The sequence below is a fragment of the Pteropus vampyrus genome, unplaced genomic scaffold (assembly GCF_000151845.1).
Source record: "Pteropus vampyrus isolate Shadow unplaced genomic scaffold, Pvam_2.0 Scaffold11, whole genome shotgun sequence".
NCBI lineage: Eukaryota > Metazoa > Chordata > Mammalia > Chiroptera > Pteropodidae > Pteropus > Pteropus vampyrus.
The window spans coordinates 6516330-6536139 of NW_011888792.1; the positions used below are offsets into that span (position 1 = coordinate 6516330).

At 30.7% G+C, this 19810-nt stretch overlaps 1 protein-coding gene and 1 pseudogene across 1 annotated transcript in view; both read left to right on the forward strand.

Annotated features, from left to right (window-relative positions):
* RASA1 (RAS p21 protein activator 1) overlaps window positions 1–19810 on the forward strand; it is a 102642-nt gene that overhangs the window by 37541 nt on the left and 45291 nt on the right. Inside the window, exons 2-6 of the mRNA XM_011378981.2 lie at window positions 9384–9536; window positions 10499–10634; window positions 11494–11564; window positions 15355–15472; window positions 18541–18572. Of these exons, the coding sequence (XP_011377283.1) occupies window positions 9384–9536; window positions 10499–10634; window positions 11494–11564; window positions 15355–15472; window positions 18541–18572 (510 nt within the window). The remainder of the gene's footprint in view (window positions 1–9383; window positions 9537–10498; window positions 10635–11493; window positions 11565–15354; window positions 15473–18540; window positions 18573–19810) is intronic.
* LOC111732196 lies at window positions 10705–10825 on the forward strand (annotated as a pseudogene).

The window sequence follows — 19810 nt, forward strand, 5'->3', positions numbered from 1 at the left end:
AGAAAGAGGAATAAGTCAAAGATACTGAAGAGAGGTTTCCACTAGATTGAACCATCAGTAATTGCCTTTTTGATCTTAAAAAACTATATGGTTCTACCTAATAGCTTGGATGAGTGGATTGATGACATGAAATGAGAAGCAGGAGAGAAAGAAGAGGTTAGGAGAAGGAAATGGAAAGAATGATGATGAGGTGATTTTTTTTTTCTTCGATGTGTTGGGTTTCAGTTGTCTATTGAGATATCCAGATTGAAAGGCCCAGCAGCTGCTGGAAATGTAGATCTGTCCTTAAAATCAACTGGAGAGTTAGGAACGATTTACATTGGTAAATACTCTATATTTTGACACCAGATGAGTGCAATGAATATTTGACCTAGATTACATAAGTAGCATGCACCCCTTTTTATTTTGGAGATCTGAAACAAAATCTTCTTGAATATTCAGTTTTTGAGGACATATTTGGGAGGTAGGCAGCATCAAGTTTCTAAATTATTTAAAATATAAAGAATTTTATTTTAAAATGGATATATTCTGATTTTTATATTTACTGTCTTCATAAATAAGCACAGAATCATGTTGCAGTTCTTATTAATGGCTAATAGACAAAAGCTTCCTTTTTAAAAATCTCGTGTTTTTAAAGAAGTATGTGATCTGGGGTTTAGAGAGAACATCTCAGTCTGGAGTAAGTATAGAGTACTGTCTGGTATCTCATGTTAGAATGCTTGATATGGGAGAGGGTTGAACAACTTCTGTTTGTATTTTATATACTACTAACAAGCAACAACTTAAGAATAACAGTCTTATTTTCCATTGTTTTTATATATTAGTAATCAAGCAAATTAAATACTTCCTGGCATTTATGGTTATTTGTTTTGTTTAAGACGCAATGTGGATATAAAATACAGTACACTATAGGTTAAAAAAAAAAACAAACAAATTTTAAAAAATGAATATGTAGGCTGATCTTTTGATTTCTATGGATGAAAGTTCAAAATTTTAATCAAAATTTTCTATGGCTTCTTAGATAATTTGTAATTTAATTTATTTGTAATTTCATTATAATTTAGAAAATGAGGTAGCAGATATTCAAATTTATCAAAATAAGAGATTTTAAACTGACATTCTTCTGGATAAATTTCAGTTATTAATGTTTACTTTCTTTGTATTGGAATGTCTTGAGACCAGATCTATTTATTTGAAAAGACAGGCTAGAAGAGTATAAATTTAAAGCAAATATGAGGCATAATTATTAGCATATGCCTTAGTTTTCCTCCCTTTAACACATGTTCTCTGAAATATCATTGTTCTGGCCATGGTACCTACTTGATGAACACTTCTTTCTTTGGGTGGTTACTGTGGTTATTTTATTGATTGAGGGCCTTTTGGTTTCATAATGTACTTGAAGAAGTGTAAAAACTAGTAGTGAAAAAAATTATCAGCTTTTCAGAAGTCACTGGTTAGTTCATGCTGTTTTCCAGGTAAGCAGTAAACAGTTAAATTTGACAATCACGAACATACTTCAAACCTAAACTTCATCTTCATCTTTCTCTTCTCTAAATTCCGCACCTCTCTCCCTCAAAGGTAGGTTGGAGGCTTTTGTGGTGGCCTTTCAATGACAAGTTGAATAGTTTGTACTTCATTTGGTGATAGATAGCCATTTGTAGGCTTTTTGAGTTATTAGAGTGAAATGATTAAGCCTATAGTTTAGGAAGGGTCTATTAGGAAGATGATCTTTCCACAGTTGTAGGAAGGGTAAAAACAGCATGAGCAGAAAAGAGGGCCAGACCTAAAGTAATCAATGAGGGAATTAAAAACTAGAGAATAATTTGTATATTGCATCTTCAGTGATATTAGAGATACAATACACAAGTTGGCAGTAGTTTTGTGGGTAGAGATAGTAAGGAATCTTAAGTTGCTTTTGAGATTTAGAGTCTGAACACTAGGAAGGAAGCTGGTCCATTAACAATATAGAGAAATAGAGAAGAAGAGGGATGTGTGTATGTTTGTGTGTGTATATGGTGGTAAAAGTAGTTGCAATTTTTCAGATTTGGATATATTCACCTTAAGGTGAAGATTCTTAGCAGGTACTTGTTAACTTAGGCCTGAAGTCTAGGAGGAAAGCCAGGTTTAGAGAGAATAATTTGGGTATTAGCCTCATAAAGATTATCGTTTGAGCTATATGATATATATTTCCATGAGTAAGAATAAATAGAGAAATAGAAAATTCTGAAGCAAGAAATCCATAGACAACACTTTAATTTTAGGATGACCTTTGGCTCAATTGTATAATGTTTTCACTTTCATTTAAAAAAAAAAATGTTATATAGGAAAAACACCTTGAGGAAGCACAAAGGGTTAAAACCAGTGTCTAATAAAACAGTGCCTGAAATATAGTAGGTACTTAAAAAAGATTTCTTAAATGTATAAATGTAATTTGGTTGGGTTATAGGGGACATAAAGGAGAATAATGGGCATGTCATGGAGAATTTTGAGTGCTGTGGTATAATACCTGTCCCCCACTGTAGGTACCAGATGAGAGGATAGATCTGCAAATATTTTGAACTTTTAAAATGTTCTTGGAGATATATTTCTGTTTGAGGAACTGAAAGAACTTTCAGCCAGTAAGTTTATAAGTCTGGTCTAATTGGCAAGCTTATATTCTTTTCATCTGATAAGAATTAGACTTGTAAAGTATATTTTGAAAGTTTAAAGTATTTTTATGTTCCTATATCTGTATATAAACTACTTTTTTTTGCCTGTACTTTTCCCTCTGCCTGTGACATCTTTCTCACCTTCTCAGTCCCTTCCTTCCTTTGAATTAGTTGCTACTCATCCTTTGTTTCTGTTTAGCCATCAGTTTTTTTCAAGAAGTATATACTAAAATCCTAAGACTGATATTTTTCTATATGACCTCATATTCTGTTACTTACTTGCCTGTTCTCTATTCTCCACTAGATCATAAACTCTTGTTATGGTGTTCTGTGGTTTAACTTGTTTTTCTACCATGTAGCACAGTGTTTGGCGTATAGTTTGTTGGAGATGAACTAAATAAAAGACAATGTTTGACTAAAGATTACTTTTAACCTTCAAATTTAGTGTTTTAAAGGTATCTATCTTAAAATACAGATTAAATGTTTTGGCTGCAGTAGGTAGCCAGTGAATCACCATATTGTGAAATTTAAAAAAAAAAAAAAAGTTTATTTTTAAATAAAGTTTTGCTTCAAGGTAGTTTACAGCTATGTTGCAGCAATGCATTGGACCAGATGGCCACAAGTCATTTCCTTGTCTTATTTTTATGCACTTACTGGTTACAACACTATAATTGTCAAAGTTCTAAGAAAAACTGAACTATATGAATTGGTAGTTTTGGGGGAATGAAATTACATAGATGAGATTGAGGATGTAAGGTAGGAACTGATATTAGCCTCCTGTTAGTAGGTATTGTGCTTTTTCTTATTCTTATTTTAAAAGTGTTTGATTAGAGCATAACATTTTCAGAGAGTAGCTTTTCCTGCCCTTCATTATCTGTTTTCTAAGTGATGGAAGTGAAGGGTAGTAAGAACAAGAGTTTGTGGAGTGCATTTCAGTATAAACTTTTGCCTATATAAGCATGGTGTTGGTTCCCACCTTTCGTGTATTAGTCTTTCCATGGACTAAATTTTTGGATGGATAGAACATGTGACAATCCTCTTTCATTTGAAATAACTTACCAGAACAAAAACCTCTTTTGAACTCGAAATATGTTACCTGTGGCAAAAGGAAATAGAATGTTTGCTCTTATTTTGACTTAATTTGATCTGAGGTATATAACTAAATACATAAATACACACACATTTGATATTTGCCAGAAACACAAATATACTCAAAATATCTCACATAATATGTGTATTTCTTCTCAAGTTTAAGTGATATAGTTGGTCTAAGGGGTACTACACCTATTATGCTTAACCTAGTGGTTGTTCAAGTGAATTTACTAGTAAATTTACTAGTAAATATGAAAAAAGACCTAATAGAATCACTTAGCATAAGGTATATTTTGTTTACTTTCCCCTTCACATTGAAAAGTAAGTTTCTTTTTCTTATCATTCCAGATTGTATGACAGTAGGAACTATGTTTGTTAAAAGGAAATATGTGGGCTTTAGGAGAATATAGTAGTTTTAGCAAATTTATATATACATGTCTTACCAACCTGAAATAACCAATTTAATTTCATAAAGGACAAGCATGTGTAAGAAAATTTGATTAGCATCTTTGAGAATTACAGAAAAACTTTAGAAGTTTGTAGTATGATTGAGCACACAGTCCCAAGTGATTCTGGTTACAGAAGAGATTTCTTGGCAACTGAATTTCTGCATGTATATTTCTATGTAAGAACTTTGGTGAAAGTGACATATCTAAGAGGAAGAGCATAGTGGAAAGTAAAAGTGATCTGCTGGGAATGTCAGTTTAGTTTCCTTTTTAGAAGAAGGAAGTCTGTTGATGGAAGCACTATTTTAATTGTTTTCTACTGTAGTAGACAGTTTCCATTTAAAATTGTCAAGTTTTAAATAATTGTGTAGTTTGAATGAAATGTCTGTATTCAGACCAGGCTGTTTCCTGTATTCTAAATTCTAAACTATATTCTATATATAGATTTCTGTATTCTTCCTGATTAGGAGAGACCATCTAAAAAGCACAAAGGCCCCTCCCTCTTAGGCCCTTCAAATGTGCTCCCAATAATATACAATATATATTTATATAAAAAAAATTTGTGATTCCAAATTTAAAAGGAAAATGATTTCAGCAACTTGTCTGTTATTGTTGATTTATTTCATATATATAGTTTCATCTTAGATACTATATTTTAGGTAGTGATTGTGTAGTTTCTAAGGAAATGAAGTCAAGGGACTCCATATCTGTCTGTTACATTTCTCAACAAAAAATTGCAAAGCTAGCTGAAAAAAATATATTTCTTCTTTAATTTCTTGCTTTCCTTTTCTCATCTTAGAAAGAGAGAGAGAGAGAGACAGAGAGAGATCGATTTACTTTTAAATAGGAGAACACATTAGATATATTATTAGAGTGTTTAGTCACTTTAAGTCACAGTATGTCAAATGCATACTGTCCTTACCATTCTCCAAGGAATATATATATTCACACTGGGAAAGAATAGAGCCATTTGAGGGTTTCCTTCTAGAGTTGCCAGGAAAAATGGAAGAATTTCTAGTGTATAATACTATGGTGCCTCCAGCACAAATTAATTTGTATGATCTTTAATGTTCAAAAACGGAGTTTTGGGAAAAGGAATTTCTTTTTAAAATCAGTGTTTTAGCAGAAACCAAGATTGGTTTCTCTTGTTCTCTTCCCAAAATTAAATGGAAAGTAAACAAGACTGGAAAGTAGGAAGATAATTGTGGCTTAGTTGATTCACAAATTAATCATCTATATGCAACAGTAATACGATTTGAGAGTTTTATTGATGAAGTTGTATTAATCAGTTCTGCAGTCTTTCATGTGTATATACGTATATAATTTATATATGTATTAGTTAATTTAATAATAATATCAACCCACCCTTCTATGAAGTATAGGTACTGTTAGAATACATCTTATATAGATGAGGAAACTGAGGTTCAGAAATTAATTGGCTCACATTTGTACAGCCAGGTGGCAGAGCTAAGATTCATAAGCAGTGGCTCCAGAGACTTTACTCTTAACCATTATACTATACTATAACCTTGTAGTAGTACTTTTTTTTTTAATATTTTGCTTTGAAGGAGTTCAAGACAGTTATTTAATTGTTCTGAAGTTGAGATGGAGATTATTTTCCCTGTTTTACAAGTTATGTTAATGAGGTGCAAAATGTAGTGACTTGACCATAGCTTTGGAGATGGTTTCTGGTAAGTCTTAGTCTCACCAGTAGGCTTAGTCTCTTTTGAAGAAGTTTAGAAGGTATCAGTATGGCCATCCTTCTTTGAGCTTTATCAGCCTAAATTGTTTTCATATCCTTTTAAACAAAGATAGCAGTCCTCAAAGATCAGAACTTACTAATTGTGGACATTAAAGAAGAGATTTTTTTTTTTTTTTTAATAGCCAGAGAGGTCGAACTGAACTTCTAAAATCTTTTTTAACATTGTTTTATAATTAAACAATTCTTCCTTCATTCAGCAGTTACTGTTATAATTAATATTACTATGTGTCATACTCAGTCTGTGAGTTAAAATTACCACAAATATAAGTAGAGTAAAAACATTTAATTTAGGAGATTTAACCCATAGATATTTTGTAATCTCATATTACACTCAGAACCTTCATACTATACTCTAGTTATTGTATTCCTTTGAAGTATTTAGATTCCAGTTGCATTTCTTTCTTTTTTTTAAAAAAAAATTTTCTTGGTAATAGTTACCACCAAAACTACCATTAAAGAAGTATAATAAGGCTTTGACTGTAAAGACTTAGAGAAATAATGTGAATGATTAAATGTTTTCTTTCATTTCCTTATAATGATGCCTACTGTAACTATTTGAACAGTGAGAAAGTGTACCATTTTTATTAAACTGAATCTTAGAGACAGATATCCACTAGGGAAGTGTCTCCTCTTAAGGAGCGTTGTATCTGTGGTGTGGTGGTATATTTTGAGAAGGCATATTCCACATTACTTTTTATATAAAATGAATTATATTACAGATTTCAGAAAAATAGCGTTTTCTTTGCTACGGGGTTTAAATAGAATATATAATGATTCTTTATGAGAAATTGCCACTTAGAGACTCTGAATCTCCTGGAAGGTGAAATGTTTATCAAAAAATCATAGGTTAAAAGATTGAGAGGCATCGTTTCAAAGTATATCCAAGGACTAGTGCTCAATGGATATAGAGCTTTTACTTTAGGTTCTGTAAATCACTGAATCAAATTACATCATATTGGATTTGTGATTTATTTATAAAATAGTTTTAGCCGCATATCATGCTATATGAAATTTAAATGAAATTGTTTTTACCTAGTGTGATACTTATGATTTTTTTATTAGCCAGTGTTTAAATGGGATGCAGATTGTGCATTGTAACAATTTAATTGGTATGTTTTATGCTTCAGTAGTAGCTTTAAAATACCTGTGCATATACTTTTAAAATGTTTTTGTTAATATGATTCACCCTGATAATTTGAAGTAAACAAGATAATTCAGGAAATTCTGACTTTTAAGACCATTTTTTTTTTTTTCTAGAACAGGTTGATATTTGTAGCAGAAGGATATTTTAAATACTTTTGAAAATCAGATCCAACTTTACATATGTGCTTATAAACCTATTGTTGGATAATTTAATTTCAGTTTATAATTGTAATCAAGAAATGACAGGTTTTACTTTTGGTGTTTGAATCTTAAGAGCTTTCGACGTGAAGGGAATCGCTAATATTCAGGAAACAGTTGTTTATTTAGATTAATGCCTCTACCTTGAATTTTAATGCCCAAATCTTATAGGGAGTACATAGATGTAAAAGCTGAAAACCACAAATACTTCTTTTATATATCAGTAAAGGTCTTTAGTTAGGTACTTATTATAAATTAGTAATTGTGTAATGCCTCACGTACCTCTGTATTGTCTCATGGTGAGTTCACAAGATGGAGATTAGATAAAATCTTTTAATCGACATTTTGCATAAAACACAACAGAAATTTAAGAAATATCAAGTACACAAAAATAGGACCTTTGCTTAAAATTGTCTTTAATTTTTCTTTGATGTGTAAATCTGCTCTGTGGCATAGCTCCACTGCTTTAGGTAATAAAGAGTGAACCAGTATTATATTCTAAGGATGTCTCATATATTTTCACAACTAAATAAACTTCTAGTGTGGAATTTCAAAATTTTGTCCTGATTCTATATTGTTAAATTTTAGCTCTTTAAGGAACTTTTAATGATCATTAGTCTAAACTTTTAAGACTAAAAAAAAAAAAAAAACTTTTGAAAGTTAAATTTACTTGAGTAGCCTCAAAGATAATTGTTGAATTGAGACTAGAATTTTAGAGGACTGCAATGTTGATTATTCTTTCTTTACAAGTATGTTTTTCCTATTAACTTATAATGAAGCTCCACGATTAAATTTTTTATTATTTTATTTCAGTCTTATGCATAGATTTCCAAATATAAATGGATTGGTTTTTAGAAGAAAACTAAAAATAATTCTTTCAAGACATTTTAAATTTTTTAAAAAAAATTAACTAAGGAGTCAAGAATAGTAAGCTTTCATTACAACAAACTTACAAAAAAAGGCATAATAGTCTAGTAGTTGTAACTAAGTTATCATTAGATATTAACTATATGAATGTACTATGAATGTTTATTGTTTTCTTCTGAAGGTTTAATTTAGATTATAAGTACCAAAGAATAAGTTTGGATGACTGACATGTTACAAGTGCAAAAATATTTCATAAAAAGTACTTTGTAGATTTGTTACCATGACCATATGAAAATTCCAATCCATTTCTAAATATGCTTCTATTTATATCAATCCAAGAGGCTTTTGTGGGCATAGATTGGTAGCATGGAATGATGCTAGAGTTACAGCCAGTCATTTTAGCAAGATTATCTGGGAGTGGTAATATGGTAGGTAGAATATAGTTAAACTGAGAACAGAAAAGTTAAAAGGAGAAAGGTAGTGGTAGTATTTATTTCCCATATGTTTAACATATTTGAGGAGTCGAGTTCAAAATGTGTGGTTATGGAGTAGATCATTTTAAGACCAAAGGGAATAACCAGCTTCATATCGAAATGGGAAATTAGAACACTGGCTGTTAGACAGCATCGTTCTATTTTCCTATTCTAGGATGAGACACTAAAATAGAATAAAGTTATGTCATGTCTTAGTTCCTTAGTATATAGAGAAATAATAAAATAATACATTTTCATTTGTCCATCTTACTCTTATTATTCTAAGTAAGGATCTGATATTTTAATAAGTATATCTTGAACAGATAGACAGTCTTGGAGGTTGAGAGATCGACAAAAATAGAAAAGACTCATATGTGAGATGATTAGGCCTGAGCTTATAAAACAAATTAAAAACTGACCAAATAAATTTTTTTGAGAGACTGAGAAGTTAAAACCAATGGAGTTTTGGAAGAGGGAGCAGAGAGGTAGATTAAGATAAAGGTCAAATATATAGTGATGGAAGGAAATTTAACTTTGGTGAACACACAATGCAGTATACATATGACATTATTGAATCGTGCTTTTGAAACTTATAAAAAAAATTGAGGTGAAATTGGAATAACTAGTTCAAAGTAAGATCTAAATGTTTAAGTTTCATGTAGATATTTATAACCTCTAGTAGCATGTTTTTCAACTACCAATAGTAATTTTATGGTTGTTGTTTTTATTCTAATCTCTTAATTTTTTCTCTTAGGTGGTATCATGGCAAACTTGATAGAACTATGGCAGAAGAACGCCTCAGACAGGCAGGGAAGTCCGGTAGTTACCTTATAAGAGAGAGTGATCGGAGACCAGGGTCCTTTGTACTTTCATTTCTTAGCCAGACAAATGTTGTCAACCATTTTAGGTAAGTCTTTATTTTCTGTTATGAGGCTATACAATATAGCTATTTTGCTGTCTTATTTATAAAAATACCTGCTTTAATAAAGGTGAACGAGTCAGTGACATTTAAATAATGGAGGAGAGACAGATTTAATCAGTGATTTAGAGTAGATATTGAATGTTTACATTTTTGTTAAATACAGTATTATTGGGCATTACTGTGCCCAAGTAAAGTTATCACTTTTAGAGTATAAAGTATATATTCTTTACATTATAAGAAAACTTTGAGCAGTAAAGTGGCAATACAGAGTAATTGAAAATACAGGAAACCATTTTTAAGACTCAGTATTTGTGCCCTTTAGTTTCAGTGTTCTGAAACTTTGAAAATGTTCATTTCAATTAAATGGGCATGTAGATTTTTAAGTACCAGTATACAAGTCTGTATAAATATATTCACATATTTCATTCAATTTTTTTTTGTTGTTGGAGAGATTGGAAAAAATCTAGTGCCTATAATGTTAACCAATAAAATGTTTGCCCTTAATTTTTAGATCTTAAAATAAGCTTTAAGAGTACTAACATACTACATGTAGAATGTGAAATTATTATTATTCTCTGTGTAAATGTTTCACGAGATCTGTAAGCTACTTTTAGCCAGAGAAAACTTACTGAAATTGCTATTCTGTCTTAAATATGGAAAGTGAGAAAAGGTATCTGAGGATGGATTTACAAGTATTATAATGAATTGTGTAATTGATGTTTATATGATATGTATCATATCAGTGCGTACATATACATTTGTAAAAGAAATAACCTCAAACAATTAACATGATAAAAATATTAAGTGGTATTTTAATACAGGGATGTAGTTAAAAGAGTATTGAAAATTATGGATTTATAATTTTATGGAACTTGGTCTTCACAATTGTCTCTAAAGGTTTTTGTTATACTGTATTTTTTTCTTTTTTCTTTTTTTGGTACAAATAGGATTATTGCTATGTGTGGAGATTACTACATTGGTGGAAGACGTTTTTCTTCACTGTCAGACCTAATAGGTTATTACAGTCATGTTTCCTGTTTGCTTAAAGGAGAAAAATTGCTTTATCCAGTTGCACCGCCAGAGGCAAGTAAAACTTTATTAATTGGGTTAGCTCTTGTTTGATTTCTTGATGTTTATTTAATATAATTCAAGAGTCTACGGCCATGCCACCCTGAACAAGCCCGATCCTGTTTGATCTTGGAAGCTGAGCAGGGTTGGGCTGGGTTAGTACTTGGATGGGAGACCACCTAGGAAGACCAGGTGTGCTGTAGGCATAAAAAATAAAAAATAAGGGATTGTAAGCCGACAAGGTCCTTGCAATCTGTGAGGTCAACCAAGGGTTGCCTCACCTAAAATAATAATAATATTGCCTCACCTAAAGTAACAACAACAACAACAACAACAATAATAATATAACTCAGGAAGTATTTGTTGCATTAAATTTTGATTATGGTTTTGTCAGAGCAAAACTGACAGTTTCTTTAAAAAAGAAAAAAATTTTTCTGTGATTTTGTATTTAAGTTACCTGATTTTTAAAAATAATACTATATGGTGATAGCCTAACAAATATTTTTGAAAAATGAAGATTAATTACCGATATCGTAGTGCTAATACCGAAATTGCTGCAAGATTCTGAGATGCCTTCTGTATCATCAAAGTTAATTTATATGTTCCATGTAGTTTATTTCAAATTCAATAATTGTTCATAGTACTTGATAAAAACATATTGGTTATACTGTTAAAAGAATTTCTGTAAAAACAACAACAAAACAAACATTTCTAGGCTTTGAGTATTTAGAGCCTCAGTAAAAAATAGTTTGAATGATCCTGTGGAGTTTATAATGTGAATTTTTATTGGCTTTCATTTTGTGCGAACATACCTGATTTGCCTTTGACATGAAAAGGTTATTTATCTTTTGTAAATAATTTTTATGGTTTCCAGCCAGTGGAAGATAGAAGGCGTGTTCGAGCCATTCTGCCTTACACAAAAGTACCAGACACTGATGAAATAAGGTATTTTATAACATATAAGACTTTGAAATTTATTACTTTTGGACCAAGAAGGTTTTGAGATTTAAGGAAATAACATGCAGCAAGGTAAAAGTGCCTTTAATATTGAGTTCATTGTTCCAGTACGTTGGCTTCTCTGTTCAGACTGTGGATTTGAGTCAGAGTGGCCACAGTGAAGATGACAGGAGAAATAACTTAGTTTTTATTAGACTATCGCTGACAAAGTAAGATGTTATCTTATATTCTGTACTCTTAATTTAATTTTTGTTTCTACATGACATTTATGCCTCAACTGTAAATGCTACTCAAATGATAATTAAACTTCTGTTTTACATGATGGATGAATAATTTTAAGTATTATTAATGATATAGAACATAGTAATTTTTTTGTTTTATTATATCTATATAATTTGATTATATAATTTGATAATTGTCAAATTATCAGTGTGTTTCTATAAGCTATTTAAATCTAGTAGAAAATTTTGTTGATCTTTTTTCAATTATAGTTCGGAAAATTTATTTCTTACTGGTAAAATTTTAAGGCTACTTTTGAATATAGAGTTTCTCATTGAAATCGAGCAGCATTTAAAATATAGTAATAACTTTTGGGAGGTATTAATGCATTTTGGAAATACAATATTTTATACAATGAAAATTCAGGTGTCTGGAATGTCAAAATAGGAATTTCATTTTTATATAATTGTCTTCAGAATAATGACTTCTTAGTTCTTATTGACATACCTTTATTTGTGACTAAGATTGAAAAGTCAATAAAAGAAAGAGACGAAATGTATATAATAAAGAAATTACAAATTCAGTAATTTTGGATAATTTGTTAATTCTCACCTAGGACAGTAATTTATAAAGTGTGATCCATGTATTCAGAGGGTCTATGAGATGAAAACTATTTTCATCATAATACTGACATCAGTTGCCTTTTTACTGTGACATTTATGCGGATGATACAAAAGCAACAGACGGTGAAACTGCTGGTGTCTTAGTACAAATCAAGAGAGTGGCACCAGACTCTACAGTGTTCTTCACTGCCACGCACTTCAGTGAAACACACAAATAAGCCAGTTTCACTTAAGAATGTTCTTGATGAAACAGTAAAAAAATATTTATTTTACTAAATCTCAACCCTTGGCTACACATCTTTTTAATATTTTATGTGATGAAAAGGGAAATACGCATAAAGCATCTTTGCTGCCTAACAAAGTTTAATGTCTTGAGGAAAAGCAGTGATTTGAGAGTTGAATTAGCTGCTGCTTTTGTGCACACCGTTTTTACATAAGAGAATGACTGACAGGCAAACTATGGTTATTCAGACTTGAGTATTTGACATTTTTGTTGAAAAAAGAACAAAGTGAATCTGTTATTTCAAAGGAAATAACTGGCAGTATTTGTTTCCAGTGACAAAATTTGAGCTTTTAAGCAAAAATTTGAATTTTAGAAACACTGTATCTGCCATCAGGAGTTTGACAGCTTTCCAAATACTTAATGACTTTTTGATGAGAGTGATGGTAATATTTTGGTGAATGTGATATTTTGATAGTGTATAATGTGTTTACATCTGGAAGATACACATAGCTCAGTGAACAGCTATTTTCTAAATGATCAGTGGTGATGTTACTAAATTATGCACAGGTAAAAGATTCATTCAAAGTACGAGATAGACAAACAAATGTTATTGGAATGGGTACAGAACATTCATTGATAAATAATTTTACATTTCACATTACAACTAACCTTCAAAAAAGTACCACTTGCTGAGTTTTTGGTGTGATATCTATAATTATCTGAAAGGCTATTAAAATATTCATCCCTTTCACAACTACATATTTGTGTTAAGCTAGATATTCTTCATGTACTTTAAGCAAAATATTATTGCAACAGATTAAATGCAGAGACAGATATGAGAATCTAGCAGTTTTCAGTTAAGCCAGACATTGAGATTTGTAAAAATGTAAAAATGATATTTTCACTAAAGTTATATTAATTATAATTATTCTTGATGTTACCATGTAATGAGGTGGGCATATTATTATTTTTTAAGGAATTAGTTATTATTTCATAACATTTTAAATTTGATTATGGTAAATATCAGCAGATATAATTCATGTAAATAAAAATGTTTTTAGAATACCAATTTTTAAGAATGTAAAAAGGTACAGAGAGAACTTTTCACAATTGAGAACTACTGATCTAGGAAGATGAAAATTTAAATAAGGTTTAAAACAAGATTTAAACAAGAATGTCTGAATTTTAATTTGATATCAATATGTATGAAGTTATGAGTCTTTAAAATTTGCATTTACCTTTGACGGTTTTTTAGGTAAAAATATCTGAAGATTGATAAGATTTAACAAAGTACTTTTTAACCTGTTTTGGGGAACAATGCAAAATAATGCAGAATGAATCTTATGATTATATTGTTTGTGCTAGTAAGCTTTCATTGTTTGTGCTAGTAAGCTTTCATTTTTTGTGCCATAAAGTTATTAGTATACCAACAATAACAGAAGTAAAAAAACCCAAAAAACTCATGAGTACTTTTGACCAAGGAATAACACTTGTTATTTCTCATTTTTATTTGTTCCTTCGTACTCCCTTTTTACTAATTCATAATTATTTTTTAAATGTATTTATTTATGTGGTTCTAGAAAGGAATAATTTACTTGGTTAAGTGGTAATGTCTGCTACCATTAAGCTGGTAAAATAATTGGTTGCTGCTAATAAGAGTTGTAGAATTAAGATAGAATATAGTATCCTATGCTTATTCAAATAGAGCACATCTAAAGTATTGTGTACGTTTTTCTGTTCTTCAATTCATCCAAGAAACAGTGAAGCATGAGATATCCTAGGAAAAAAACAAGTTTTCTAAGGTCTGAGAAGTGGTTATTTATTTAATAGAACTTTGGTTTGTGAGTATTAAGACCAAAAGGAAAATTGATTCTTAAAAATGTGTGAGAGAGGTGGATATAGATGTAGGGTCAGTAGTAGCATCCAACCAATCTCGAAACCTTTAAGCTTTCAGAGGCATTTAAGTCTAAAGGGAAAAGTTCAAGGAATTACTAATGGTTTTATATTCACATACATCAACAACATATTACTCCTGTGATTATGTAGAGGGTGAAAACATCTAGATTCCAATGAAAAGAAACTAAGTTGTATATGCATCTTTCTATTCAGAAATTAACAAAAACAACAAAAATACAAGAATGCACTCTCACAATATATTTCTTGTTAGCACTTTTAGAGAAAGAATGCTATACTTATTGGATCATGGACATCTGAATGAATTAAATAAAACCTATTATTATAAGCATCTGCATAATGCTAATTGTGCTTCAAATAAACTTTTCGTAAAGTAACTATATCTTGCATATGTGTAATGACATGTTTATAATTTTAAATCTAACCTATATCTGAAAGAATAATAACATTAAAACTTAAATTTTCAATATCAATTTCTTGGAGTTACACCCCCAAAGCCTGTAATACATATATAATCACTGTTTATAAAAATTTGAATCTAACAATAATCCAGTGATGTATGTAGATAGTGCAGGTACCTTTATTAAATCCATTTTACCCATGAGGAAATTAAGATTCAGGTTTTTCAGTGTCTTCAAAGTTTTACATGTAGATAATGCCAGAAAAAGGACAAAAACCTCAGATATTTTTTAGTCCCTTGCATTTTCCAAAATCATTATCTCTATGATGTGGTACATGATTATTCACATTTCCATGTTTAAAGTTTTTATTTTAATAACTTTATAATTGCTATTTTCAGTTTCTTAAAAGGAGATATGTTTATTGTTCATAATGAATTAGAAGATGGATGGATGTGGGTTACAAATCTAAGAACAGATGAACAAGGCCTTATTGTTGAAGACCTAGTAGAAGAAGTGGTAAGTTTTTTTTTCTCTGTCTCAGAATTCTTAATATATTGTAAATTTGTGCAACTTGTCTATTATCAGGGAAATTAGCTATGAATATATTTTTTCTCTGAAAAATCTCAATTCATAAGTATAAGGAATTTTTCATTAAAATGTATTTACTTTTAGTAAAAGAATTTATTTGTAAAAAACATAACTAAGCTAGCATATTTTTATCCCTAGCTGCCAACTTTCAGGTTTTCATGAGATTCCTAAGAATTAAAAATGTATTAACATTTGTAATTATTTGTATTTATTTGTGTCTGCTTGGTCTTCCTCAAAATGATGTTATGTCCAACTGATCACGGAATCACAAATTCTTTGTCTTCCAAATATATGTATAATTTTCTAGTAACCTTGGAAAAACTTAGTTATGTTACACATACATTATCACAAGGTTCTACATTTTGAGTGTTCCCCTTTCTTTGTCATAACATACATACTATATTATCAGTAGTCTTATCACACAATATAATCATGTTTGTGCATTTTTAGATAGGAGGTCAGTCATTATTCTAGCAGCATTTGCATTTCAAGCCAATACTCAGTATCACTAAAACATCAAACAATGTATTACAATGTTGCAATTCACCTTTCCCTTTCATTTGTCCAGTGAAATGGAATGGTTTTCTGTTATCTTTCACAACTCTCAGAGCTACTGATTTTAAACTATGCCACGAACCTTGGAAATATGTTTTGAAATTTGTGCTCTGATTATTGTTACAGGAAGATAGCAGTGGAGAATGTTTTTCTTTTCTGTTCTCTTGTCTGCCTATTCTGGAAGGCAGATGTTGATATGTAGAAGTAAAATATGTGAGACAAAGTGGGAGGAATTACTCATACTCATAGTCACATAGTTACTTAGTAGAAGAGCTGGGATTAGAATTCCTAATCCCTAGATTAATATTCTGTATTCTACAATAGGAGAGATATTTATCCCATATAGACAAGAAATGTTCAAACTGAAGAATCTTACTATCTATATTCATTTTACTACAAAATTTTAGTTAAAACTTTTATATTGGATTTTCCTCTCCCTGCTGTAATCCTTCTTTCCCCATTATTCTGATTATTTAAAGTAATTTCAGTATAATTGAACTTTTCTTGACCTCTTGGAATTCTGGGTCATATTTAACAAACTTTAACAAGGAAAGTTATCCAATGAGTACAGAAAAAAAATTTATGATGCAGTGACACCACCTAACATCAGTACAAGGAAAGGAAAAAAAAAGTTCACTCACCTTGGTCTGAGTGAACAATGCGATGTGGCTGATAAAAATGAATATAGTCATACTTTGAATTAACAGTGGACTAGTTTCAGGTTTGAGTTATATAAATGGTTTTTACTCTAACATTTAGAGTAATTTTTCATAATAATCTTCACTGGAACATACATTCCTTGTAGATTGAAAAGTCATTCAGAGATTGTCTGGATTTCAGTCATTCAATTGACGGTGGTGGTTGGATTTAAGGAGTTTCCCACTCTGAAATTCTAATTACTGTTCTCAAAGCACATTTATACTTTTATATCTTAACTCTAGAATGTACACTTACGACAATTTTTGTCTGATTCAGTGATATATCCACATTGCCTAGAATAATGTCTGGCATTAGTAGGCATTCATTAAATGTTTGTTGAATGAATTATTGTCTCTAAGCCTGTTCTTTTCTCTCTTTCTTGACATTCTTGCCCTGCTAGAATGCCTTGTAAAATTGATTCATCTTTGTCAGTTCAGCTCAAGTGTCGCCCCTTCTTTCACAGAGGTTTTATGCATTCCTAAATTCTCTTAGGCTAAATTGTTTCCTCTTGTGTTTCCATATAGCGCCTTGTTAATTCTTCATTCCATTGATTGTATTAAATTAAATTATTGTATGAACCTCTTCTGTAGAGATTAACTTTTTTGGGTCAATGATAATGCATTTTGTTTTTATGTAATTTTCTTTATCTTTTTTCTTTTCAAAATTTTTTTAGCATAACTGCTTTGTAATGTAATAGACATTCAGTGGGTGTTTTTTAGTCTGGTTAGGTATTTGATGAGGGAGGACCAAATTGAGAGAAGTAAATCTATGTATATTTAGACCATTTTTCTACTCTTCCCTTCGTTATTCAGTGAAAACTCAATGTCAGGTACTGTGCTGGGGACTAGGACTATAGTTCCACATATACTCAGTGAAAATTATATGCCTAGCATTGTAGTAGTGTTTATGGTGGTGATGGCTGTTAACAAAAATTGGCTAAGAGCTTAAAATGCTTATAGTCGCTGCAATAGAATGAATAACCCTGACATTATCTTAATAGGAATATCAAATAGAGTAAGGTAAAGTTCAAAAGATGATAAGAGAAGGTCAGCTTTTCTATTCAAAGTAAATGTTTTAGGGACTCATTGTCTCACTGAGGAGGTGACATTTGAGACAGATCCTGCTTAGATGGTTTAGGTTTTAACTAACAGATAGGAAGCATTGAGTGGAAAGGACATTTTAAGTGAAAAAGAACAAGCTACAGTGTTGGGAGAATGTAGATTAACAAATAGGTAGGTAGTTATGTGCGACCATGGTATAGATCCCTAAAGAGAACTGGTAGTATGAGACAGGAAACATAGACTTGAGTCATATGATGAAGGATTTTGGTTGTAAACTGAGGAATTTGTAAGCAGTAGAGGGGTATTAAAGGTTTGGTTTTTTAAAATTCGTTTTTGTTTGGCTTGGTGTTTCTTAATGCAAGGCAGAGTTGGAAGAAACTGATGAATCCAACTCGAAGTGTTAGGATGGGGCACAGAGGTAATTATACTAGTTGGGCTACTGTAATGGTTTAAGAAAAGGGGATGGGGAAGGGCTTGAATTAGAATAATCACAATAAGAGAAGAAGAGTAAGGGGTTTTGGAAGGACATTTCTTGAACAAAAATATCTTTTCTTGTATATATATAAATAAATATGAAGGGCAGGGTAGAGATATGTATGAAGATATGATTTTTATTATCTTTAATAAGAATAGATAAATAGTTAATTATATAAAATACTGTCTTAATGTCTTCCCCTTTAGGGCCGGGAAGAAGATCCACATGAAGGCAAAATGTGAGTTTATATTAAAAGGAAAAAATATATATATTGTAAACTTAAACTTTCTAATTGGATAACTTTGGCCAAAAAATATTTTAAAAGAAAATTGATATTTTGGGAGCTGACTTAAACATTTTTTTATTTGGTTCAGGAACTGATGTCTAAATATTTTCTTAAGGACCTAGCGATAATCTTTAATAAAAGTGATTTATACCTGTATATAACTCTTTTATCACCAAAAAGACTTTTCAATAAATGTTACATTGATAACATTATGAATCACAATTCCTCACATTTTCCTTTATTTTCTCATTCATTTGTTTATAGTATTTCTTGTTTTCATTGCCACATCTTTTATGAATTTTATGGCTTGGGTGTTTTGTTTTTTTGGGATAGAGAACTTTTCCCCAAGGTCATGGTTCTTCACCATGTTAATAAAATTCTGCAAGGACTTTCTTATAATCTTTTCATGCTGATTTTAAGTATCTTGTAAGGTCTCATTCAAAGACCAGATATTACTACAGCTACTACTTGCCACATTCTTTTATATTCCAGAAGTTATTAGCTGTAACCAATAATCTCTTAGGGGAAGTTACTCCATGTGGCGTTTCAGCTTTAATATTATTACTGTCCTTGAAGATCTTTAAAAAAGTGTTCTTTCTCATGCCTTTTGACATTTATTTCTATATATTTCCTTTCAAGGGTCTTAACTCTTAATCTCAATTCTATTTTACTCATATTATTTTAGTAGACTGTTAATCTGCTATCTTTTCAGTGGAACATTTTTTTCTTGCCATCCTGTAACATTTCTAGATGGAATTTAAGGCTTGCCTTTCTAGTGTTTATTTTTAATCACTGGAACATAAAACCATTAAACTGAATACTCCACTTGCAGTCACCTTATTTAGTTCTGCACTCTTCTTAAGTGGAATACATGAGATGTTTTTCTGAGTTCATTTTCTGTGTCATTCTATGCAGTTGCCAAATAGGCTCCATCAGTGAGATCTTACCTTGTTGACTATATATTAGTTAGTCTCCCCACTACCTCTGTCAGGAATTACTAATCTTAATTAATGCCTAGAGGTGTCTTAAAGATAATGTAAGCAAATGAAATGGGTCAGGTGTATATATTCTCATTTTTCTTAAATTACAATAATCTTGATCTTTTTTTCCCTCTTGATAGAGATCAAGGTTCATGGAACTATTTCCCTACTGTAAAAAACCAACACCATAAGTGTAGTGATAATGGCAAC